The sequence below is a fragment of the Bos indicus x Bos taurus genome, chromosome 8, assembly GCF_003369695.1.
Source record: "Bos indicus x Bos taurus breed Angus x Brahman F1 hybrid chromosome 8, Bos_hybrid_MaternalHap_v2.0, whole genome shotgun sequence".
NCBI classification, from domain to species: Eukaryota; Metazoa; Chordata; class Mammalia; order Artiodactyla; family Bovidae; genus Bos; species Bos indicus x Bos taurus.
The window spans coordinates 69035481-69060212 of NC_040083.1; the positions used below are offsets into that span (position 1 = coordinate 69035481).

The 24732-nt window shown below is 43.0% G+C and overlaps 1 protein-coding gene across 4 annotated transcripts in view; it reads left to right on the plus strand.

The window, feature by feature from the left end:
- The window catches only part of XPO7 (exportin 7), a 91309-nt gene extending 69995 nt beyond the window's left edge, over positions 1 to 21314 (plus strand). For 2 of the 4 annotated variants that reach the window (XM_027549796.1, XM_027549793.1), the window contains exons 12-28: positions 823 to 1016; positions 1448 to 1553; positions 3700 to 3835; positions 4375 to 4448; positions 5610 to 5690; positions 6906 to 6969; positions 7650 to 7758; positions 8649 to 8755; positions 10972 to 11060; positions 11777 to 11884; positions 13753 to 13835; positions 14077 to 14291; positions 14526 to 14664; positions 16399 to 16559; positions 17953 to 18051; positions 18554 to 18681; positions 19697 to 21314. In XM_027549796.1, the coding sequence (XP_027405597.1) occupies positions 823 to 1016; positions 1448 to 1553; positions 3700 to 3835; positions 4375 to 4448; positions 5610 to 5690; positions 6906 to 6969; positions 7650 to 7758; positions 8649 to 8755; positions 10972 to 11060; positions 11777 to 11884; positions 13753 to 13835; positions 14077 to 14291; positions 14526 to 14664; positions 16399 to 16559; positions 17953 to 18051; positions 18554 to 18681; positions 19697 to 19790 (1987 nt within the window). In that variant the 3' untranslated portion in view covers positions 19791 to 21314. The remainder of the gene's footprint in view (positions 1 to 822; positions 1017 to 1447; positions 1554 to 3699; positions 3836 to 4374; positions 4449 to 5609; positions 5691 to 6905; positions 6970 to 7649; positions 7759 to 8648; positions 8756 to 10971; positions 11061 to 11776; positions 11885 to 13752; positions 13836 to 14076; positions 14292 to 14525; positions 14665 to 16398; positions 16560 to 17952; positions 18052 to 18553; positions 18682 to 19696) is intronic. The other 2 variants (XM_027549794.1, XM_027549795.1) reach the window with 1 other exon arrangement.
- The last annotated feature ends 3418 nt before the right edge of the window (positions 21315 to 24732 follow it).

Consider the following 24732-nt stretch of genomic DNA (forward strand, 5'->3'; position numbering starts at 1 on the left):
TCTGAAACTTAAGATGTGAATGTTTAATTTTCTCATAAGTTTGACAGAAAACTCATTTGATGGCAAAACTTGACCTGTGCTGATATGAGACCACTTAATCTCAGGTGGTGCCAGTGGTAAAGAATCTGCAGTTCAATCCCTGGGTCGGGAAGATTCCCTGGAAGAGAGTATAGCAACCCACTCTAGTATTCTTGCTGGGAAAATCCCATAGACAGAGGAGCCTGGCAGCCTACAGTCCATGGGGTTGCACAAGAGTCAGACACCACTGAAGCAACTTAGCACACACACATAGTAGTGTTTTTAAAACTTTTATTTAGTGTGACTATTCATAATATTTATATATTTTGATGCAGGAATATTGTATATGACATGCCACAGCCCATGGAGGGTTCATGTCACAGCCCATGGAGGGTTCATGTCACATGTAGAAGCATACAGTACCTCCCTAAAATCTGAAGATTTCTGAATTCCAAAACCCATCTGATCACAGAACAAGTGGCCTCACAGCAGGGATAGGCCACTTGTAGTCTTATATAGTCAGGACCAAACGAGAGGCTGAGAGCTGGGAGCTTTCAGGGTTGAGAAGCATAGGACTGGGAAAATCACTGCAGACAAATGTTACAGGGCTAGGGATTGAAAGATACTTCAGGAGACTGATGCTTGGGTGAGACCCCTGCCTTCAGCCCGTTCTTACCTTCCTTGGTAAAAAGTTGTGTTGGGCCTCTACGATGGCACGTGGTGGCAGAATGGAGGAGGAGAGCTGCTGTGACAGGGAAGTCAGCAACACACTTTAAGAGGGCTCCTTCCTTCTGTTGGGAGTAGAGATGGACTGGAAGATCCCCTGGAGGATACGGGTCTGGTCCAGCAGCAGTTGGACCAGCTGTCTACCATCGGGCGCTGTGAATACGAGAAGACGTGTGCACTGCTCGTGCAGTTGTTTGACCAGTCTGCCCAGTCCTACCAGGAGCTGCTCCAGAGTGCCAGCGCCAGTCCCATGGACATCGCAGTGCAGGAAGGTAAGTGGACACCCGACTGCCGTCAGTACCCTTTCACTCACTGTCACCTCCCTTTCACCTCCCCGCTTCAGAAAACTTTCCATCCTCAGTTAGCTTCATATAAACAAGAATATTTGATAATAAATGCCATCGGGAACTAGGGAAGAGCAACTGAAGTCGTATCTGTAGTGGATGTGTTTAAGGAACTACTGCATTCTAAAACTAATGACCCTGTCTGATAGGGGAGCCTTGGTTATACTGAGTTTCGCCCTTGGTATCACCCTTACTAAAGCAGAGGAGTAGCTGTTCTCTGAAGGAACAGTCTGACTTCAGGGCCTTTTCGCTTTCTTAAGATTAAGGGAGTTCAGAGTAAGAAATGAACCTCACAGTGAGGAATTTCTTCTTGCAGTGATGACAGAAGGTGACACTAATGGGCCTTCTTCCTGTTGCAGGAAGGCTGACGTGGCTGGTTTACATCATCGGTGCAGTGATTGGTGGCCGGGTCTCTTTTGCCAGCACTGATGAGCAGGATGCTATGGACGGCGAGCTTGTCTGTCGGTAAGTGCTCGCACGGAGGCATCCCGTTTCACTGCTCTGACCCTCCCACCCCCTTTTGGGTCCTGAGACCATGGGAATTTGATATGCTTCTGTTAGTGCTTTTCTTCCCATTTACAAAGTATAATTTTATGAAGCTGATTGCCGGTGAAAATGAAAAACTGTTACAGGTCCAGATTCTAAAGTTTTTATAAAAACAGCAACAGCCATGCCTACAATCTTTACTAAAAAACCGTCTGCAGTAATTCAGCTAGAAAATAAATTGTGGATATAGAATTAAGAGTATAAGTAGGATACAGAGTGGAGAGTAGCTTTTAGTTCTGTTAAGTGCAATATCTGAGAGTTAATGAAAACGTGGACTGCTTTTGCCTTGCCTAATAGTCTAATAGGAAGTCTAATAGGAAACTTTGGGTCTTCAAATATCCCTAAAGATGAATTACAGAATTTCTACAGCTTTCAGATGTTTTGACATACCCTTTTCCATCTATAGGATTTCAAGTTATTTTGTGTCTGTGTGATTCTCATCTTACTAAAAACCTGTAAATGAGCATTTAGTGATTTCTGAAAGTCTACTTACCGTTGAAATAAAAAGACAGGATTTTTAAAAATCTTTTTAAACCTCTGCAGCAGAGATTCTCAGACCTTTTTCTTTAGGACTCTTTACCATCTTAAAAAGTATAGAGGTCCTCAAAGAACTTGTTCATGTGAGCTATATCTATCAATATTTAACTATATTTTTCAGAAGAAATGAATGAGAAGAGTAGCTTTGTTTTAATGTCTGGCACAGTAAAAGTCAGCTGGATTCTTCTCTCTTCTGCATTCAGACTGTAGTGATATCACACGGCTTATAGCCTCTGGAAAAACCCCACTGCACCCTCCTGTGAGAATGCAAGTGAAAGGGCAAATAATGTTTTAGTATTTTTATGAAGGGCTTTCCAGGTGACTGACTGTAGAGAATCCACCTCCCAAGCAGGAGACTTGGGTGGAGAGGATCCCCTGCAGGAGGAAGTGGCAAGCCATTCCAGTATTCTTGCTTGGGAAATCCCATGGACAGGGGATCCTGGCGGGCTATAGTCCATGGGGTTGATAAAGAGTCAGACACGACTGAGCAACTAAATAACAACAATTTTTATGAATGTGGTTTGTGACCTTGCAAGGAACTGCTACCCTGAAGGGTTCTAAAGTTTCAGATGCTCTCCTTAGACATATTGGTCCCTAGACATTTCAGTCCATAATTTTTATTCTTATGCTGAAAATCCCCATTTGCCTCTTTCTACCCCCACCTTATTTATCAGATGCTCATCTGCCCTAACTGAACAAAGATTAATAAGGATGAAATCCAATACCTTTCTGATTCTGTAGCCTTGTGTAATACTGTGTGTGTGTCATAATATAAATTGAGTTTAGACAATTTCTTGTATACTGGTTCTCAACTTGAGTGTTCCAGAACAGTGACTGAGTCCAGTGCACTCATGATGTCACAAAATGTTGAATAGTTTGTTACCTATTTTCACATTATCAAAATGTCAGATGACTCACTTGTAATAACATCATTCTTACTCACCCAGCATCCACTCACTTGCATTCCAATATGCTTTCTTTTGGGGGAATGGGTGCAGGTGAAAGGGATGAAGTCACAGGTAGCATATCAGCTCTTGGTCCCTGGAAGTGTTCCCTGCCTGTGGGCATCGTCCTTCACTTGTCTCCTTTCCTTTTATGGCTCCGTGAGAAAAAAGATTGAGAGCCACTGGCTTAGTCCTGTCACCCTCATTTTATAGCTGTGGAACTGGGGCTAAGAAAATAAAACTGCTGTACTTGAGTTCTCACGGAAGTTTCAGGGATGACCATTACCCTAGTACTAGTATTTTTCCCCACTGTTTTTAAGCAGTTAAGAGTTCTGCCTCCATCTATAGAATCTCAGGGGACTGGAAGTTTTAAATATCTAGTCATTCATATTCCTTGGCTGTGGTTCCTGAGGCGCAGAAGGGGAGAATTTTGTTCCCTAGTGGAGCTTAGAGCCTGCAGAGAAGGCCTTTCCAATAGGATGATGGGTGAGGGGAGGGGGCGTGTGCCTGTTTCAGAGAGGTTGGTTTTCTGTGGTGACCAGGATATCCTGCTGTTGAGAGAATCATTGCTTTTCCTCCTCCAGGGTGCTCCAGCTGATGAACCTAACAGACTCTCGCTTGGCTCAGGCGGGTAACGAGAAACTAGAATTGGCCATGCTGAGCTTTTTTGAACAATTTCGTAAGATCTACATTGGGGACCAGGTGCAGAAATCCTCTAAGGTAACAGACTCTGAGTTGGCTCCATTTAGTGCTCACTTCTGCTTGTGGAGTTTCTGAGTAAAAGAAATGGCTGTTAACAGTTTAGATATAGTCTCCATTATCAGAATAATCCAAATAGTTCCTCTTGGTCTGCAGAATTTCAGAAAGACTCCTCAAAGACTCATGAAAGAGTAGAAGTCAGCTAGATTCTCCTCTCTGCTTCGCATTCAGTCTTCATGTGCTTAATAAATGACCAGTCACAACATCCATTGGTCTCCCCTAAATTGGCATTCTTAGTCCCTATGTACATGAATTGGATGTTCAAAACAGCAGAAGGTTTTGACAGTCTTTTTATCATTTTAGGATTGAAAATAACATGTACCCAGTATTTAGTAGTACTCAGAAACTAGTTCATTCCGTCAGTAAAGACTTCCCCAGGATTGTTGTTCATATTCTTCTTATGGTTTTAACCTCCTGCATGAAGACAGAAACAGTATTGGGATATGGTTTTTCTTATCTGTATTTTCTGGTTACTTTCTCTTCCCCAAACACACCACCAGCTGTACCGCCGACTCTCAGAGGTTCTGGGCCTGAATGACGAGACCATGGTCCTCAGTGTCTTCATAGGAAAAATGTAAGTGTTCTGGCTCGCCCTCAGCAAGAGCCCCTTGCAGTCCTGTTGCAACTGTAAAATGTGGTCTTGGCATTGTGCTGCCAGTGCCTTGGTATTCCAGCATTGATCGTTTGCGTCAGAAACTTGTGCATTTGAGTGTGTGACAAGCTGTGCTTAGAGATACGGCCCGGCCCCAGAGCATTCCAGGCTTGAACAGGCAAGGATTTCATTTTGTCCATATGGAATCTCATCGGCAGCCTCTGGAATCACGGGGAACCTGTTGGGGTGAACCTGTTGTGACATTAGCAAAATAGACCTTCCTCCCCAGCCTCTCACCAGGTCACCCTCCTGCCCAGAGGCCCCGATCCGGCTTTCGTTTTCTGAATCTGATTGCTACTAGGTGTGCCCCCAGGAGGGGAGCCCCACTCTAATTGAAATGGGCTTACTCCTCTCAGGAACCATCACACCCTTTCAGAGTCTTGAATCGCAAAAATCAAGTGCTGTTATATGAATTATCTTCAAAGTTGGAGCTCCTGATTGGCCCTTTTTGGTTCTTTTATTTATTTTTTTTTTTAAGTTATGCCGCTTTGTTTACATTTCGCCCTTTTTTAAGAGCTCAATTTATCAATGCACACAGTAGTAGCCAAATAAATATATCACCCAGGGCTGTGTGCAGTGCGCCATTTTGCCTCCTTCCAACCATCCTGGACCTAAACACTCGTATCTGTGAGCTGGTTAATCACTTAAGATGAAAAAAACAAAGGGGGTCTAAAGGACTCTGCCAGCCAAGAATCCAGAAGCAAGGGCTACTAGAATTCTGCAGCTGACAGTGGATGGTGCAGTTGCAGAATTGCATACGTCTGCATGTTATCACTGCCGCAGAAATCTCTTGCCCTTGCTGCAGAAATCAGCCCTGGAGTGCCCCAGAATTCCAAGGGCCTGGGTATGGGCCAGTGTAGCTTTGGAACCAAGTAGTGAAGATTATCTGAAGGATAATTTTTCTAGTCAACCAAATGTAAGTACGGAGATTTTATACCCATTTTTTGTGGTTGTGATGTCTGTGAATTGGTGATGCAGGTGTGTGGTGACTCGTGATGGATGATTTTCTTCTTCTCCCAACTCTCCAGAACACCAGGCATATCAAAAGTGTCTCCTGCTTTTTCTTTTCTTTTTGTCCTCCAGCATCACCAACCTGAAGTACTGGGGCCGTTGTGAACCAATCACCTCCAAGACACTACAGCTTCTCAATGACCTCTCCATTGGATATCCTTTTCTAAGCTGGCTTCTGGGTGAAACAGGGACCATGGTGTTACACAGTCTGAGAAATCAGGGCCTCTTCCATTTCTACCTTAATTTAGCTTTATGTAAACCTAAGTATGGGCTTGCCAGGTGGTACTAGTGGTAAAGAACCCGCCTACTGATGGAGGAGATGCAGGTTTGATCCCTGGGTTGGGAAGATCCCCTGGAGGAGGACATGGCAGCCCACTCCAGTATTCTTGCCTGGAGAATCCCATGAACAGAGAAGCCTGGCAGACTACAGTCCATAGGGTTGCAAAGAGTAACTGAAGCAATTTAGCGCACACAAATATTTAAGTATTTTCCATTCTCCTCAGAACCAAAGGCAATGCCCACGTACAATCCAGGACTAATTCCAGACCTTAAAAGTGAGCCAGCCGACAAACTAATCGTCTGTTGTTGTTAAGTCGTTTAGTTGTGTCATAGTCTTTTGTGACCTCATGGACTGTAGCCCACCAAGCTCCTCTGAAATAGTCTCCCAAAGATTTATTCCTGGCTATCTCTGAGATCTAGAAATCCCCAACAGGTCTTTCTGATAGGTACACACTCTTTGAAGCCAAGGTTTTAGCATAGGTGGCAGTAAAGTCCTTCTGGATTTTTCTATCAGCTTATAGGTAGAAGCAGCCTGATCATAAACTTTGCAGTAAAAGTAGTGGCTACACACCCTCTTGACTTGGATTCAGTCTACTATAAAGGTTGAATTGCTCCAAAACAGCTTATCACACCAGGGGTCTACAAGAGAAGTAAACCCTATAAAAATTACTTGGATGGCTTTTGTCATACAGAGCTAGTCTCATTCTAAATGCATAGGAGAGAGGTTTATTCACACCTACAGTGGGTGCTGTACACAGGCTTTAGCGCTTAATTCTCTTTCAGAAGCCCCGTTGAGAAAAGCTACTCTAGGATATCATGATTCTTGAGGGAAACTGCTGGGTTTTAGCTATTTTCTTACACATAGACTTCGAGATGGGTATTCTTTGATCTGTCAGTTAAAATGCTGTTTAGAAGAGAATTCCTTTTTCCCCAATTTGGCAGTGTCATATTCAAATGGTTAAGACAAATAGACTATCCAGGCATGGGATTCATAGTACAGGAAGAAACTGCTCTCACCTAGAAGGTGCCCATTCTGCAGCAGAGGTTCTTACTTTGCATCACACTTTCCTTGACCCTCTTCCTCCTTACATACAGTAGTGTAAGGAAGCTAGTGAAGCTGAGTGCGGTACAGTTCATGCTGAACAATCACACGGTGAGTGGTTGAGCCCCTTTCCTGGTCCTGCTCTCCAGCCACCTCCCCTCCCATATACTCTCAGCAGTGGACATGTTCACATTGAGCTCCTTGGTGCTCAGTCCCTCACACTGCCTTCATACTGCCAGATGATGCTTAACTGTCATCAGAGCTACTCTTTGGGATCCAGATAATCTGAGTTATGGTGAAGTCACCGACTATTGGAGAAGGCAATGGCAACCCACTCCAGTACTCTTGCCTGGAAAATCCCATGAGCGGAGGAGTCTGGTAGGCTACAGTCCATGGGGTCGCTAAGAGTCAGACATGACTGAGTGACTTCACTTTCACTTTTCACTTTCATGCATTGGAGAAGGAAATGGCAACCCACTCCAGTGTTCTTGCCTGGAGAATCCCAGGGACAGGGGAGCCTGGTGGGCTGCCGTCTATGGGGTCGCAGAGTCGGACACGACTGAAGCGACTTAGCAGCAACAGCACCAACTATTACTGTTACTAAAATAACTTAGTTGTAGGTAACAGTAACAGTTTAAAAAAAAATTTTTTTAATACTCCTCATTTACCATTAAGGAATGATGATATGGCCATTAACTTGAAAGGGCTCAGTAATTCTAAAATTACTGGCTTGCATTCCGCTTCTAACCCTGTGTTTTTATTTTTGTAACTTGTTTTCTTTTTTTCAATAGAGCGAGCACTTTTCATTCTTGGGTATTAACAATCAGTCCAACCTGACAGACATGCGGTGTCGAACTACCTTCTACACAGCACTTGGGCGTCTCCTCATGGTGGATTTAGGTACTGCAATAAACCCTAGTGGCTAGTGAAGTAATTTGGCATTGTTCTCAATTTTTACGCGAGGATAGAAAACTAAATGTTGGGAGAAGTCTTTGCTGTTGTTTCAAAAATGTCTGAAATTACAGTTTGATTTCACCAACAACAGATTGTGGTATCATGATCCCTGTAACTGGAAGAAAATTACAGTATGTGTCTGAAGTTTTCATCTGATAGGTTTTAAAATTCTATTCATGATTCTCATCTGTAAGATAAGGGAATTGAGAATTGAGATTCCTAAATGCATCTCATTGGCCAGATAATCCCTCCTGCCACATTGGGGTGCAGCCCACCTGAGACGGCCAGTATTCCTCAGCACCCGCTTCCCTGGCACAGACGTACCAGGAGAGCTTATGTATCTTTCTGGTTCTGGTTGTGATATTAGCAGTTTGGGCTCAGCTTACAACCTGAAGCTTAATAGTATCACAATTTTTAGCTGTTTAGGTTTATTCCTCCTACTAGACTTACAAGGTAAAACCTTCTGTGTTTATGAAGAATTACTTAAAAAGGGAGGGGGGTAATAAACTCCTCCACGTATGCCTAATTCAGGTTCAGGTCTCATCTAGTTCTCATACACCAGACTCGGTCATTTCTCATCAGAATCTTTGATATTGAACCTCATTGGGGCATTCCTGAGTTAGATGATTTCTGCTGTGATGATTTTTCTAGTTTAAAAAATTATCTCTGTACATAATTTTATTCTGAAATTACTACTAGTACCTACTGGGATAATCAAGAGACTGCTCTGAATTATCCCTGGATCTGTACTTCCTTTATAGCAACTTACTTTTCACACATACCACAGCCTTGCACGTTTTGTATTGGGGTCACAGCCGGGGTTATTTTCCTTACAGGAGAGGATGAAGACCAGTATGAGCAGTTCATGCTGCCGCTCACAGCGGCGTTTGAGGCTGTGGCCCAGATGTTTAGCACTAACAGTTTCAACGAACAGGAGGCAAAGGTAAGTCCTTCACACACTGATTGATCAGCTTCTGGTTGAGGGCTAGTCCCTGAGAGAGACTGGATTGGATAGCACTGCAGAAAATAGTGTTTTATCTGTAGATTTTCTACTGATACAGCTTTTTACTCAGTCTCTTGGATTCCTGGGATTTTTAAATAGAAGAACGAACATAAGTTTATAAACTCTTAAGTGTTTATGTTCTTAAACAGTTCTTAGGATTTTTTATCTTTAAGTTTTCACATGTGTTAGCATAATATTAACATGTTTTCTCATTGCCTTTTTAATCTCTGAAGTATATTTGGTCATGTCTCCTTTTCATTTTTAATACTGCTTATTAGTGCTTTCTTTCGTTTTTCTAGATGTCTTGCGAGAGATTTGTTAGTTTATTAGTCTGCTCACAGCACACAAAAGAATTCTTTCTTTTTTCATTTTCTTTGTTTTATTTCTGTTTTATCTGTTTTCTATTTCATTCATTTCTGCTCTTAATCTTTATCTTTATACCTTTTACTTGAATCTTTTCTGTGGTTGCCACTTCACTTTTCAAGCTCTTCTTTCCTAATACGGTCATTTAAAACTATAAATGTCTCTTTAGGTGTATTATTTCATAAATGTTGTTTTGTTTTGTTTTTTTAATTAGTGTAAAAAAAAAAAAAAAACATAAAACTTAACATCTCAGCCATTTTTAAGTGGTTTAGTAGCAGTAAGTTTTCACATTGTTTTGAAACGGGTCTCCAGAATCCACAAGCTATGATATATAGCATCTTTCATTATCATTCAGCTTTTTGCATTTTATTTCCATTAAGATTTCGTCTTTGACGCATGAGTCATTTAGAAGGGTTTGTAAATTTCCATATAAATGGAATTTTAAAGTTACCTTCAGTTATTGATTTCTAGCTGTCAGAATAGCCATCTTTTTTTTTTGCTTTCCTCCTCTTCTTGTTTCTTGCACACCTGCTCTCTTTACCTATAGATCTCTGTACCAAAACCAGAAACAATGGACTATTAATATTTGTAGGACTTTTCTGTAGTGTTCATGGCACTAATACTGAGTTTTAGAGCCACCAAATAGCCCAGTGATACTGCCCTCTAAAATGCCATACTTTACCTGACATTATAAAATTCTCCTTTTTCATCTCTAGAAAGCCTCTTGGTGTTCTCTCTTCAAATTAACAAGGAAGTCAGAGAGCAACGCCAGTTACCAGACTCTCTCGTCTTTACTCTGGTGTACTGGGGTCTGAGATGGGTACTACTATCAAGGATAACTGAGGGATAGCAGCCCCTTCCCCGTCACATTAGTTCTGTACAAAACAAGTAAAATTAATGAAACAACCACCTTGGCCATGAACTACAACCATCACTATATCTTTGTCATGTCTCATGTAACAAGCCCATGTCTTAGACTTAAAGTTGAGCTTATGGTATCAGTTTAGGAATAGAGCTGTAAGCAGACCATTAGCAAAAATGCAGACATTTTTTACAAACGAATCAGGATACTCAGTGTGCCTACTCATGGCTGTTAGCTTTTGGAAAGTGGTTTCATTGCTCTTCAGGGCCCACTAGTCAATATTCTGTTCAGAAAGAGTGCTTTGGATTTGGAATCTTGGTGTCCTAACCCTGGCCTCTTGCTGCCTACGGCAGGACTGTAATTGGGTCACAGGCTCTTATTCTGTAAAGGCATAGTATTAGTACTTTATAGATCCAAGATCCATCAGTCTTCTTTCTAGATAACCCAACCAAAAGGCAAATAGTCTTGCAGACTTCTGTCTTGCTCCTGGCAGGGTCTGCATTTGCATTCCTGTGGTACTGACCCCTTTGTAACTAGATGTGGTACCAGACCTTTAGGGATATGACTCTTCTCCGTCTTCTTGTATGTGCTTTTTTTGCTTTTTTCTCCCCCACCTTTTCTTGAATAAGCTTTTTTGCTTTTCCATTTTTTACATACAATTTATCACATTAATGTCTTAAAATCTTATCATCCTCTGTTTTTGCTATGATGGGCCAGGAAACTATCCCTTTCTCTGGATATAAAAAGCATCCAAAACTAGTTTTTTCAAGAGAAGAGATTGCATTTCTCTCTCTAGTATGGGAGAGATCGAGTCAGAATACTTGCGAAGGAATATTTGTTGAATGATGGGAGAAGGAAGATGAAATTCCCATCGGGTGGTGATAGGTTTGGTGTTTCTTCCGTCTTAACATATTTTTGCCTTCTACCACAGCGAACTCTAGTTGGCCTCGTAAGAGACCTGAGAGGGATAGCTTTCGCCTTCAATGCCAAGACCAGCTTCATGATGCTGTTCGAATGGATGTATCCTAACTCAAAGCTAGGCGTGCACCTCCACAAGCTTTACCTGGAGGGTGAATGGGTGATGGAGTCACTGGAGAAGGTGGGAGGAATGAATTGTGAGGCTGAGAAGGTGGAGAGTTACCCAGAAGGCAGCCATATCTTTCGAGTTCTCATTCCTCAGTGATCTAATAATGTGAAGCTGCCTGGTCATTGAGATTGAGGAATGAGTGAGGTGGGGCTCCTCAGTTTCTGTTTGGGGTCCCAGTTATAAATCCCTTTGGAATTCTTGCATGTGAATTTTGCTACACTGAGAAAAGAGACTTTTCAATCTACTAATAAATAAGACAGCTGTTCTAGGAGTTAGAAAGGCTAACCTTACTAACTTCATAATCTGTAACAAAGCACTTAACATCTAAGTGCCTCCGTTTCCTCAAAGTTATGTACAGTTATGCTTCCCTGTCACCCCACAGAAGTGGTAAGAGGACAGATAACAGGATGAAATGCATTGTGCTTCTCAGAAGAAAGGCATTATGTAAGTTAAAGTGTGTCTTTAGATGCCCGTTAAAAGGTAAAGGACACACAGTTGCTCTAGAACCTTCTGTTGAGAAAGACGCTAAGATTAGCAAGCAGGAGACAGGGGATCAGAGAACTGTAATTTGGCAGTTCGTGCCTGACCAGTGCTGAGAACTTCTGTACCTTTCTGGATTCAGAATTCTCCCTTAGCTTTTCATTTACAGCTACCCCTCCTACATGCCCATCCTGCAGCGGGCCATTGAGCTGTGGTACCACGACCCAGCTTGCACTACACCTGTGCTCAAGCTGATGGCTGAACTGGTCCACAACAGGTAAGCAGGGAGAGTCTCAAAAGGCCCCGCCGCCCTTCATCTGAGCGGGCCCTACGGTTGTTTGTTTTATCTAGTGTTTTCAGCAGATTATAGAGGGTACGAAGATTCACTGCTGTCAAACTTTGAAAACCTCTGATAGACTGTGTTCTGTTTTTGTTTGTTTGAAAGAAGGATGTCCCCACCCACACAAACCCATAGCGGCTTGCAGGAAGTAAGTCACTTTTTAAAAAGCGTCTCAAGATACCCACTCTTAAGTGTGACCAAGAGTCTCATTTATAAATTTCTTTTTCATTTATTTATTTTTAATTGAAGGATAATTATAACGGATCAGCCATAAGTATACATATGTCCCATTATGTGTTCATTGTTCGGCAGATGACAGCTGAATCAGTGAAGGTTTATCTTAAATTAAGAAAGATTTCCAAAATACTACGTTTTAGATTTGCCCAGCAATTTAGGGGCGTAAAGAAAAGACAACTTCAGCACCTTGACTGCACTAGAGCTTCAGCTCTGCATCTGCCTTGCATCTGTACCAGCACACCTGAGAGAATTAGTCATTTTTACAACTACCTTAGTGAAGAAGTGGGTGATAGTCACAGAAGCTGTAGCCACCTGTGAGGCTTATAGTTAAGACTTACTTATAAAATAAACCCTGAAGAACATCTGCTCTTTGCCAGTTAGGCACTTTGATACTGATCGTGCCAGACAAAACCTCGCCCACTTAGATGTTACATTCTGGAGGGACAATAGTCAGTAAAACAAGTGTGGAAGATCATTTGACAAAAGTAAGATAATAAAACAAGGGAGCTGAAGAAGAGAAGGATTCTCAGAGACAGTAATATAGATGGACCAGAAGCATTCTGGTATTCCCTGCAAGGAGAGGGAAAAAGCAGTCAAAACAGAAAAGAACTGCAGTGGTCCTGAGACAGAATGAGCTTGCTGGCTGAAGCCTAGGGAAGGAGGGGAGACCATGGTGGGCGACCAGTCAGACACATCGAGCAGCAGCTCAGTACAGCAGTAGTGAAGCATGGTGTGTACTCTCAGTATATGTGGGAAGCTACTGGAGTATGTTAAGCAGGGATTAAAATGATCTCCTTGACATTATTTAAAGGTGTCCTTCTAGCTTCACGTGGAGAATGAGACCCTAGGGGCAAGAGCGGAAGCAGAAGGACCTCACAGCAGGCGGGTGGGTTCAGGACATATTGGAGAGCTAGATCTTGACGGATCTTGACCTTCTCTGTGGCGGGGGGTGGGGGAGGAAGAATCAAGAGGACTCGTGTTGGTCTGAGGCCTTACCAGCCATGAGGTCAGCGACCTCATTAAGCAGTAGAGGAGCAAGCCAAGGAGGAGAACTCTGGCCTAGGGGGCAGTCAGGAATGCAAAACTCAGGTTGATGACGTTGTTTGCCTTCCCGGCTTGACTCCCCAGGTAGCGCTTTCAGTCCCTTCACAGCTTTTTTTCAGAAGTAGGGACGATGCTTGTACTCCGCCCGCAGTTGCCAGTGAATCTAGAGAGGTAATATGTAATAGATTAAAGTCTGCAGGGCTGTGAATGAGTACAACCAAGCAATGACTGTGCTAGAACCCATACTTTAAATCAAATTGAGAATTTTTTAAAATAATTTATTTCCAGCTTCATTTCCCTTGTTTCTTTTAAATGTTTCTGGTTTGAGCAGCAGAACTTGAATGTATCATGTTTTTCTTCAAGATACAACAAGCTACATCACTGGTTATCTTGTATTAACTTGGTTATTTCACATTAGGATAGGTAGTCTGTGTCTTCAGGCTAAAAGTATCACCTAAGGTACTCAGGCAAGAGTAAGTCTTCCAGCAACATCTCTGACTTTTATCTCCTCTGTGTTTGCTCAGATCCCAGCGACTCCAGTTTGATGTCTCATCCCCCAATGGCATCTTACTCTTCAGAGAAACCAGCAAGATGATAACAATGTATGGTAAGCAGTTAAGAGGAGCAGAACCCTGGAAGTGAATTCTAGCCCAGTCACCACACTCCGCAGTGTGGGTCTCAGGCCAGCCCTGGCAGTATCCAGGACAGCACTGCCAAGGCATGCTGTGTTGTTCATGCACTCGTGTTACAGCGCCACCCGGTGCCAAGGGCTTTTGGACTAATAGGTTGGGTTGGTGTGTAAACTGTCAGCTACCACGTGATTGAATAAATGTATCTTGTCTACTCAGGCAATCGCATCCTGACACTAGGAGAGGTCCCGAAGGATCAGGTCTACGCACTGAAGCTCAAGGGCATCTCCATCTGTTTCTCCATGCTGAAGGCTGCTCTCAGCGGGAGCTACGTCAATTTTGGAGTCTTCCGTCTCTATGGGGATGATGCCCTGGACAATGCTCTACAGACCTTCATCAAGCTGCTCCTCTCTATCCCCCACAGCGACCTCCTGGTAAGCTCTGAGCTTCATCATTGACCGAATCTGAGCCCCTCATCATGTCAGTCTTTTTTTTTTTTTTTTTGGCTGAGGCCATGATTGAATGTTTCTCTGAAGAACTAGAAGCTAGCTCCACTGGGCCCTTCTGTCTTCCCATCTGAAGGGCACTAAGCTGTTTATTTCTGATCGTGCTCACACGTGCTGAGGTACCCATGACCTCCTCTGACTCTAACCCTGCTTCTCCCACAGGATTACCCCAAGCTCAGCCAGTCTTACTATTCACTACTGGAAGTCCTCACCCAGGACCACATGAACTTTATTGCAAGCCTGGAACCTCATGTCATCATGTATATTCTCTCTTCCATTTCTGAAGGACTTACTGCACTTGGTAAGCACCTGGGTGGGTGGGTGGGCTGGTCAATTGGCTTTTACCACCTCACTAAGCAAAAGGGAGAATCTTGCCTCAATAGGATTACTGCTTTGGGGAGTTGTCCCTCACACCAGAGTATATAACTCTTGAGAACATTCTCCTCCAGCACATACTTACTGATGCCCTCCTACAGACTAGGCACTAAGGACCTAGTAATTAGTCCCTGTCCCTTGGGAGCTTTTCATCTGGTAGATGAAATAGACTTGTAGACAGATGACTGCCTGTTCCCGCCCTTACCTGTGTAAGCACAGCAGTGGGGTGAGTACAGAGTGTGTAGGAGCACCCCGGAAGAATACCTGAATTCCTGGCCTTGAGGAGGGTGTCCTGCAAGGCGCTGAACGGGCATCATCAGATGAATTGGGGAAGAAGCCTGGCAGCAGGAACAGCAAGTACTAGCCCCCAAAGGCAAGGAAGAACCAGGAAGTCCAGATGGCAAGAGAGGAGTGAGGCGAGGCTGGAGGGAGAGAGGAGGCAGGGCAGATCTGGAGGTCATGGAGGCTGCCCTTCAGCTGGATCAGGGTGCTTGGATCCTAGCCTTAGGGCAGTGGAAGCAGTGGGGCATTTTACTCAGCGTACTCCGTAAGTCTTTTCATCCTACTCCACCTGGCTCTGGTCAACCATTTTGTTACCACACTGCCCGCCAGCCACCTGTCTTAGTTGGTGTGTATGTGTACAGAGAATAAAATACATTTTTAGACTAAGCTGAGCAAAACATAAGTCAACTAAAAAATGATCATAATTTATTGCAAATGCATAGAGAATGACTTTTGAATTGTCTGCCATGGTGAGTTAGCCACACTTCTGTGCCACTTCCTTGATATGCACTTACCCCTAGCAGGGTGCATAACCATATCTAGAACCATCCAGCCAGGTATCAGATCCTGCTTTAGAAGGCTGTTTTTTAGCTTCTTGAAAAACCTTGGCTTGCACAGAAGCAGCATGGTTTACTCGTTTAGGCCTGTGGTCTGAGCCTCACCAAGTCAGTGCTGTCTGCAGGCTGCACTGCAATGTCCCCTTTATAAATGCACAGACACCTGCAGCTTTACACCACACACTTCCCCAGAAATGCCAGAGAGAAAAGAATGTTTCAGCATCCCACTCTTAACAAACCGTAGTGTCGATAGGCTGTACTAAGCTGGGTTCAGTGACATCACCCAGGTAACTCGGAGCACAGGCTCACGTCGCGTGCTTGGATTCTAATCATTGCTCTTCCAATTACTTGCAGTTACTAGACCTTAAGGCAAGTCACAGAACCTCTACACACTTCTGTTTACTCATTGGTAAAATGGAACACCTACCTCCTGGCGTTCTCTAAAGGATAAAATAGAGATAAAGTCCCTAGCACAGTATCTGACACGATAAAAGCACTTGCTCTACTATAAGCTATTTGTTACTTTTTATGAAGCAGAAGACATAAATCCACATCATATGAAGTCAATAATTTCAGTAGTATTTCTATTATTAGCTATTATGAAGAGCTCATTTTCAGATTTGGCATTAAACCCGGCTGTAAGATGAGGGTGAGAGGTTAACAGACAGCATCCCCATTGGTAGTCTTGGCTACACCAGCCACGTCCCCAGTCCAGCTAGGTGCCTCTGAGGGGTCTGAGCTTGGCACCTCACATTGAGCTGCATTGCCAGTGGCAGCTCAGTACCCCTGCTCTGTTCCATCCCTGCCCTGCTCTCTTCCAGACACCATGGTATGCACAGGTTGCTGCTCCTGCCTGGACCACATCGTGACATACCTCTTCAAGCAGCTTTCACGCAGCACCAAGAAGAGGACGACGCCCCTGACCCAGGAGAGCGACCGCTTCCTGCATATCATGCAGCAGCATCCAGAGATGATCCAGCAGGTGAGGAGTGTGAGGGGCAGGAGGTGGCATGGGAGAGAGAACCTCTCTGAGAGGGGGAGGCCCAGCAAGATAATGAACTTGACCAACATCTCACCTGGTTAATGCTGCCAAGGAGAATTTTATGCCTTAAAATGACAGCAGATTTTTGAGTTTGCTGAGAAATCACTGAATGTGGATATAGAAAATCCGAAAAAATCAGGTTTTGAATTTTTCTTCTGAGTGTCACACCAGCCCCCGTGCCTTGGGCCTGTCCCATGAGCACCGTCCTCCTTCCATGGCAGTGGCTTTGCTCATGAGTACCCAGCTGTAAAACTCGTGCTGCCACTTGCAGAATAGAAGAGTGTAGGACAGGGAATTCCCGGCAGTCCAGTGGTTAGGACTCCAAGCATTCACTGCTGAGGACGTGGGTTTGAGAGTCCCTTGGACTGCAAGGAGATCCAACCATTCTGAAGGAGATCAGCCCTGGGATTTCTTTGGAAGGAATGATGCTAAAGCTGAAACTCCAGTACTTTGGCCACCTCATGCGAAGAGTTGACTCATTGGAAAAGACTCTGATGCTGGGAGGGATTGGGTGCAGGAGGAGAAGGAAACGACAGAGAATGAGATGGCTGGATGGCATCACTGACTCGATGGACGTGAGTCTGAGTGAACTCCGGGAGTTGGTGATGGACAGGGAGGCCTGGCGTGCTGCGATTCACGGGGTTGCAAAGAATCAGACACGACTGAGCGACTGAACTGATCTGATCTGATCTGGGAGACTAAGATCCCTGCAAGCCACACTGTGCAGCCAAAAAACGTACATGTTGTTCTACCTTTCAAATAAAGCTCTCGGTTTAACAAAAAGAAAAAAGAGCACATGACAAAAGGAGATAACTGACCACACATGGAGATCAAACCGTATGCCTACCATTATTTAATTTGTATGCAACATATTTTCAAAAATAAGATTTGCAGAAATACACCAGATAAAAATAGATAAGGAAAAAGAATGGAATAATTTAAGATTTTAGCCAATAATATTTTAACCAACCTCATCTTTATCTATGTTTTTCTCTTAAGAAATCGTGAACATCCCCAAAATGTTATAAATCTCTCTCTTCTGATACAAGATCCTGAGAGCTTTAGTGCACGGTGATTTTGCTTATTATAATCATTTACTTGACCGATCCCATTACCCACAAAAACCAGAGTTAACTGGAAAGGTCCATTTTTAAATGAATGATCAAACCAATTCCCTGGAAAGGGAATATCTTGTAACTCACCTTATAATAGATTTAAATGAAGTTTCATGAACTCAGAAAAGGCTTTAAGCCTAATAAACTCTGTCTGGGATCTGTAGTTCTGTTTTGGGTAGCCACACACCAGGTCACTGCCTCCGCTTCTCTGTTTCCAGATGCTGTCAACGGTGCTGAATATCATCATCTTTGAAGACTGTAGGAACCAGTGGTCTATGTCCCGACCCCTACTCGGCTTGATACTACTTAATGAAAAGGTAGGAGAACCAGCTCCTTGGTATCCAGGGCACTGTGGGAAAGACAAAAACACCCCCACAGTGGTGAGAGAGAGAAAGTGGCCCATTTTCTGAGCATATCCTGTTCATGCGCTGAACAGAACATAATCACTTAAACATTAGAAGTGAGCACCTATAGCAGTTCAGACAGAAGGGGAAGGATGAGGAAGTGTGACAAGGAGAGAAGCCTCTGGAGATCCGAGCACCTGAGGCCTACATTCTAGTTCCAGTTCTGCCATAAACAGACATAAATCTAAAAATTCTTACAAAAGAAGAATCTGCATCAGGTGACCCTCGTAGCATTTATCACTTTAAGATTCTAGATTTTTAAGTAAGATAATGATAGCCTACAGGTGCTTGCATGAACTTAAAAAAAGTATCCAATTTTGTTTCTTCTAGAACACTCCTGTTCTTCAGGTGATGAGGGGCTAGTCAGCCTTTCTGCCTCTTCTCTCCTTACCTTCTCTCTCTCTCTGCCCTGCAGTATTTTTCTGACCTAAGGAACAGTATCGTGAACAGCCAGCCACCAGAGAAGCAGCAGGCTATGCATCTGTGCTTTGAAAACTTGATGGAAGGCATCGAGCGAAACCTTCTAACGAAAAACAGAGACAGGTGAGTGTCGAAGGCTCTGCCAAGAAATCCTGGGCAACTGTTAGTTTTCAGATCATTGAAACATAGGAGACTCCTTCAAAGTCTTCTAGAGGCCGTCTAAAAAGAAATGCTTCCCAATAGAAAAGCAAGCCACAAAATAATTTTAAATTTTCTAGTTGCTGTAAAAAGAAACAATATTCATTTTAATATCTTTTATTTATTTAACCCATGTGTCTAAAATAATGTTAATGTGTAATCAGTATTTTTAAACTGAGAATTTTAACATTCTTTTTATTGTGCTAAGTCTTCAAGATCTTGCGTATTTTACAATTAACAGGACATCTCAATTCAGATGCTAAATTTTCATCGGAAATACTTAATTTGTATTTAGATTTCCTAAGATTTACAGTTGACAAAGTAGACTCCCATACGTAAGTTGTTCTAGACATACTTAGTTATCCAATAACTGAACTTATTCAGGTTTTTCTAAATTGATTTTTTAAATTTTCTTTCATTTTAATTAATTTAAAATAGAGCTTTTAACTTCAAATTAATTAAGGTACAGTTGGGGAACTGAATTTTAAATGTCTTTTCATTGCATTCAGTTCCTCAGTTGCTCTGAGCACTTCAAGTGCTGTACAGCCACCTGTGACTAATGGCTACCATACTGGACAGCACAGGTCTCTTGGCATTAAGACATGAGACAGCCTCATTCTCGTCAAGCCCTCACCTCGTGAGGGTTACTTCCTATCTGACAGAGATGAGATTGAGATTCCTTTTGTGCTGCCATGAGCCTGAAATGATCCTCAGAGCCCTGAATTTAACCAGATCTTGAGCTTGCCTTGAAGTTGTCAGGGAGAAAGGGGTGCAAAACTAGCCCAGCTTCTCCTTAGTTTTAGGACTGAAATAAACTGACCTGAGAACCTATTGTTTCAAACATTCTGCCTCTCAGTAGCCACTTGCTTGCTAGAAACATTTTCGGCAAAGACCTTTTCCTTCCACTCTGCTCCCCCAACTTACATGCTCCTCTCTGTAGGTTCACCCAGAACCTGTCGGCATTCCGTCGAGAAGTCAACGACTCGATGAAGAATTCCACGTATGGAGTGAATAGCAATGATATGATGAGCTGACACCTCCTTGGACTCTACCTGTACAGAGCAGTGCCCCTTTGGTCTGACCCAGGGGGCGAACAATTACAATGGAGAGGGCTTGGCTGATCCTGGCCCCCTCCTCCAGGGGTATGGGGAAAATGGCAGAGGTCAACTAGCTTCTTCCCCAGGGAATAGGGGTGTGCGTGCACTCACTCGGGGGGCAGGGCGCTGCTGGTTCCTGGGGGATTGGGTGGGAAGGGTGGTGGGAGGAGATACGGAGATAGAGGCACAAATGTGTGAGTCTCCAGCCCCTCTCCTCCTGGGGCCACCCACGGGGAAAGAACCCCCAGTGTCCTGCCACAACCTGCCTTGTATAAACATGTACATTTTTTCATAACATTTTGAACAAGGTTTATATTGACTCAAGTTTAAAAACAAAGTGTGACTGAAAAATTTTTACAGAGTCTAGTGCACCAATGCTGATGTGAGGGGTTGTGTATGCGAGTGAGGAAAAAATGTGTATTCTGGTGGCCTGAAGCTTTACTGGACAAGGATGTGTGAACGTGCAGAGATATATTTAGTGACACAGTGTAGAGAGGCAAAAAGAAAAAAAAAGTAAAAATTCCAAATGTATATTTTTTCTTATTGCCCTTCCCTTGGCCCCCAAATTATCACTTCCTGTTACTATATTACCCTTGTTATTAGGAACTCTAAGCCATGCGGAGCACCACCCCTCTTCCCCCGTCAGCCTAGATGCCGCCCTCGGTTCCATGGCCTCTTGCAGTGACCGTCAACTCCAGCTAAAAGTGTTTGGTGTTCTTAGCTTCATCCTCTTTCCCATTTTGCCGATCCCCCATCCTCAGACATATGCCTCTTGCTTTTAAAAGTCAGATGTAACTCTATAATTTAGGGTTCTTGGTCTCTGTTCAAAGTGGAGACCAGAGAAAAGGAGTTGAGCCAGTGGCTCTCCTGTCGAGCAATTTGGATGAGTCCACCAGAGGCCCAGTCACGTGTGGCCAATAACTTTTAGTCTTCCCCAGCCCTCGAGGCAGTGTGTGTGGATGTGTGCGTGTGGATATTTATATATGTACCCTGCACTCGTGAATGTATGAACTGGAGGACGTTACTACAGTGGAGGGGTTCTTAATAACAAGGTCTGCCTAGCATGAAGTATTTAACATTCTCCCACCCCTTTAAAAATATACATTTTTATAAAATGAAAACCATAATAAATGTTTTGAATATTAAAAAAAATTAACCTACAGAGGAAAATTAACGGAGAAAGCTATTTGCCTTGTACTTTTTCCACAACTGTTGCTGCTAGTTGTACGCATCTCTAGTTCAGCTCTCGCCCATGGGACACTCATCAATTAGGTTTTATTTTTATTTTTCTCCTCTACCCCCAGAAACAAGCCTGTTAATTTTTTTTTTTTTCCTTCTCCTCTGGCGACTGTGTGGTGAATCCTTTCTTGCGTGATCAGGTTGCGGATAGACTTGTAAGGGTGTTTGCTGCATACAGTGTAAGCATTGTGACCGCCAATAAACTTCAATGGTTTCTACTGACCTGGTTTCAGCAATCAAGTCTAGTGTGTTGGCAGGGACATGTCTCATTCTGAACACATGAAACATGCATTCCTGAAAGCCAGTGGGTGACAAGGGACCCCTCAACTCTGAAATTAGCTTGTTTCTCATTGGATGAAGTCTGAGTCTCTGTCTTTTTAAAAGCAGGACTCTTAGTCTATATATTCTCTATATAAAAAACATGCTGGGCCCACAGCTATAACAGGTGAAACCTCTCTAACTCTTTATGAGCTTCCAGGTAACAACAGGGTACCCAGGAGAGAAGTAGTAATTGCAAAGACCCCAGGTATTGTTCTGACATATATGCTCGTGGGCTGGGTGTCACTCATAGACCCTGACAAGTTCAAGGATAAATATTATCCCCCAAAATATTTGGCAGATTTCATGAGCCAGAATTGTCAAATGAAGAACAGAACTGTCGTAAAAGGGACTATTTCTCATCCCCTTTGCTATGTAGGACCCAGATGTAAAAGCATTTAGTTTCCAGGAACATTGGAAAGTATTAAAGTACTACAATATCTTCCTGTAGCTTAATGCAGAGTGACATTCAGTAATCACAGGCTCTAGAGAGCCACTCTAGTCCACTAGATATACCTTTGTCTGCTGTTTTGGTCTCTGGTCCAAAGTTATTTCACAGGCCAAAATATATATATATTCTAATACCTAGAAGGCAAGTAGAATTGATTCATCTTAGTCAAGTCTGTCTCTAAGCCTAATAGAAAATGGTCAGCCTTCATTAATATGCAGAACACTCCAGTCACATGCTCCCTTGACCTGGACTTCTAATTCTGCAGTAAATAAGGCAAAAAAATAACTTTCTCACAGATATTTGAAGAAGAAACCCTCTCTCCCAACTATCCTGAAATTCTGACTGATCAGCAAAACCCCATACCCCTCCCTTTCCTTCCACAAAAACAATTTCAGAGGCAAGAACCTCACTAGAGATGGTGTCTCCCCAGTGCAGTCCTAAGCCCAGTCCAATCATTACCAAGTGCCACAGTTAAAATTTCCCCAACCACATCAGACTTTTTAAACAGTGAAGCTGCTCCTTTCTTGATAGTTGTAAGAGGGATACCCCCCAAAGAGCCTTTTTTCCTGATCAGTTATCAGCAATTTCACATGTCAACCTAATAAATGCAAAAGCCAGTTAGTTATCTTTAAACTTTGATTTCTTCAAGAAATCTTGTGGAGCTTTTATTCAGTTGAAGAATGAATTTCTTTCCAGGCTATCCTAGGCATCAAGTCAAATGTCTCTGGACAGTGTTTCCTGACACAAAGTTACCTTACATTGACAAAAACACCTAGAATCTTTACTGCAGATCATCAAACTGTATGTCTGTATTTGTTGTTGGCTCTGCCAACAAATAGGGTTATCCATTTTCACTAAAGTATAATTCAGACAAAGGAAGAAAGGTCAAATTTAAGTTTTTAGATTTTAAGAAGTACTTTCGGCCAAGTACCAATTTTCTAATAACAAGTGACAGCCTACTAAGAAGTAATAGTTTTATGTTCTGCAAACTCAAACTTATTAAGAACTTGCTTTTTTCCCTATCAAGTGGTAAAATGTTCTAGTAACTTACAAAGTTTTAATCAAGAGTGGAAAAAGGACCACTTTTCAAAATACCCATGGTTGTGGGGTAAGATGAATTAACTCCAGAGAGCCAAAACGCTTCTCTGTATCTCAACTACCACCAGCCAACCCGTCCTCCACCCAAGATTTTTAGCTAGATCTACAGCAAACCTACATTGCCACATGAAGTGTTACCCAAGTGCTAAAGCAGAAAGGGAAAGCAAAGATGATTACAGGGAGACTGCAAAAACCATAACCGATAACAAGGGCTGGAAAAAATGTAAATGAGTGTTACTTTAAAAGTCTTAGTTCTTTAAACCTTTCATGTTTAAAATATACTCACCAGCCATAATTAATACAACAACCAATCAGGTGCTAGATAATGTCTAAGAAGCTTCTTGCATCAGTAGCGTGTCTCCTGGGTCGTCTATATTTATCTTGGGTTTCTTAGATAACTCTGGAATTCACTAGTCAGCCAGTTTGGTTTATTTCAGGATCAATGGGTCACTAAACAAATGAGCCGCCAGATAGTGGGACATCAGATGATCAAAAGGGAGGATGAAATCAAGCCTCGGATATTATCCTCTTCCTCAGAAAACCTTAGGGTTCTCAGGACTGTCTCACCACTGCTGCTGTCTGTTCCTTCATCAGAATCTACTCTAAGCCATATACCTTTTTGAGGGTCAGCAACAGAAAAGGAAACTAAAAAGGAAAACACATCATTTGCAAGGCAAATTGGTACAAACTCACCCCAAAACAATGTAGTGAACGATACTTAACACAAGTACAGCTATACTTGAGATTCTTAACAATCAAGACAGACCACTCAATAAACAGGCATAACAGCACCACATGTATGGGCCAGAGCATCCTGTTATTGGGTTACAAATGAATGAAGAGTGTCAAGTGGGAAATCTAACCCCTCCTCAGTTCAGTTCAGTCACTCAGTCGTGTCCGACTCTTTGCGACCCCATGAATCGCAGCACGCCAGGCCTCCCTGTCCATCACCAACTCCCGGAGTTCACTCAGACTCACGTCCATCCAGTCATTGATGCCATCCAGCCATCTCATCCTCTGTCATCCCCTTTTCCTCCTGCCCCCAATCCCTCCCAGCATTAGAGTCTTTTCCAATGAGTCAACTTTTCGCATGAGGTGGCCAAAGTACTGGAGTTTCGGCTTTAGCATCATTCCTTCCAAAGAACACCCAGGACTGATCTCCTTTAGAATGGACTGGTTGGATCTCCTTGCAGTCCAAGGGACTCTCCAGAGTCTTCTCCAACACTATAGTTCAAAAGCATCAATTCTTCGGTGCTCAGCTTTCTTCGCAGTCCAACTCTCACATCCATACATGACCACTGGAAAAACCATAGCCTTGACTAGATGGACTTTGGTTGGCAAAGTAATGTCTCTGCTTTTTAATATGCTATCTAGGTTGGTCATAACTTTCCTTCCAAGGAGTAAGCGTCTTTTAATTTCATGGCTGCAGTCACCATCTGCAGTGATTTTGGAGCCCCCCAAAATAAAGTCTGACAGTTTCCACTGTTTCCCCATCTATTTCCCATGAAGTGATGGGACCAGATGCCATGATCTTAGTTTTCTGAATGTTGAGCTTTAAGCCAACTTTTTCATTCTCCTCTTTCACTTTCATCAAGAGGCTTTTTAGTTCCTCTTCACTTTCTGCCATAAGGGTGGTGTCATCTGCATATCTGAGGTTATTGATATTTCTCCCAGCAATCTTGATTCCAGCTTGTGCTTCTTCCAGCCCAGCATTTTTCATGATGTACTCTGCATGTAAGTTAAATAAGCAGGGTGACAATATACAGCCTTGAG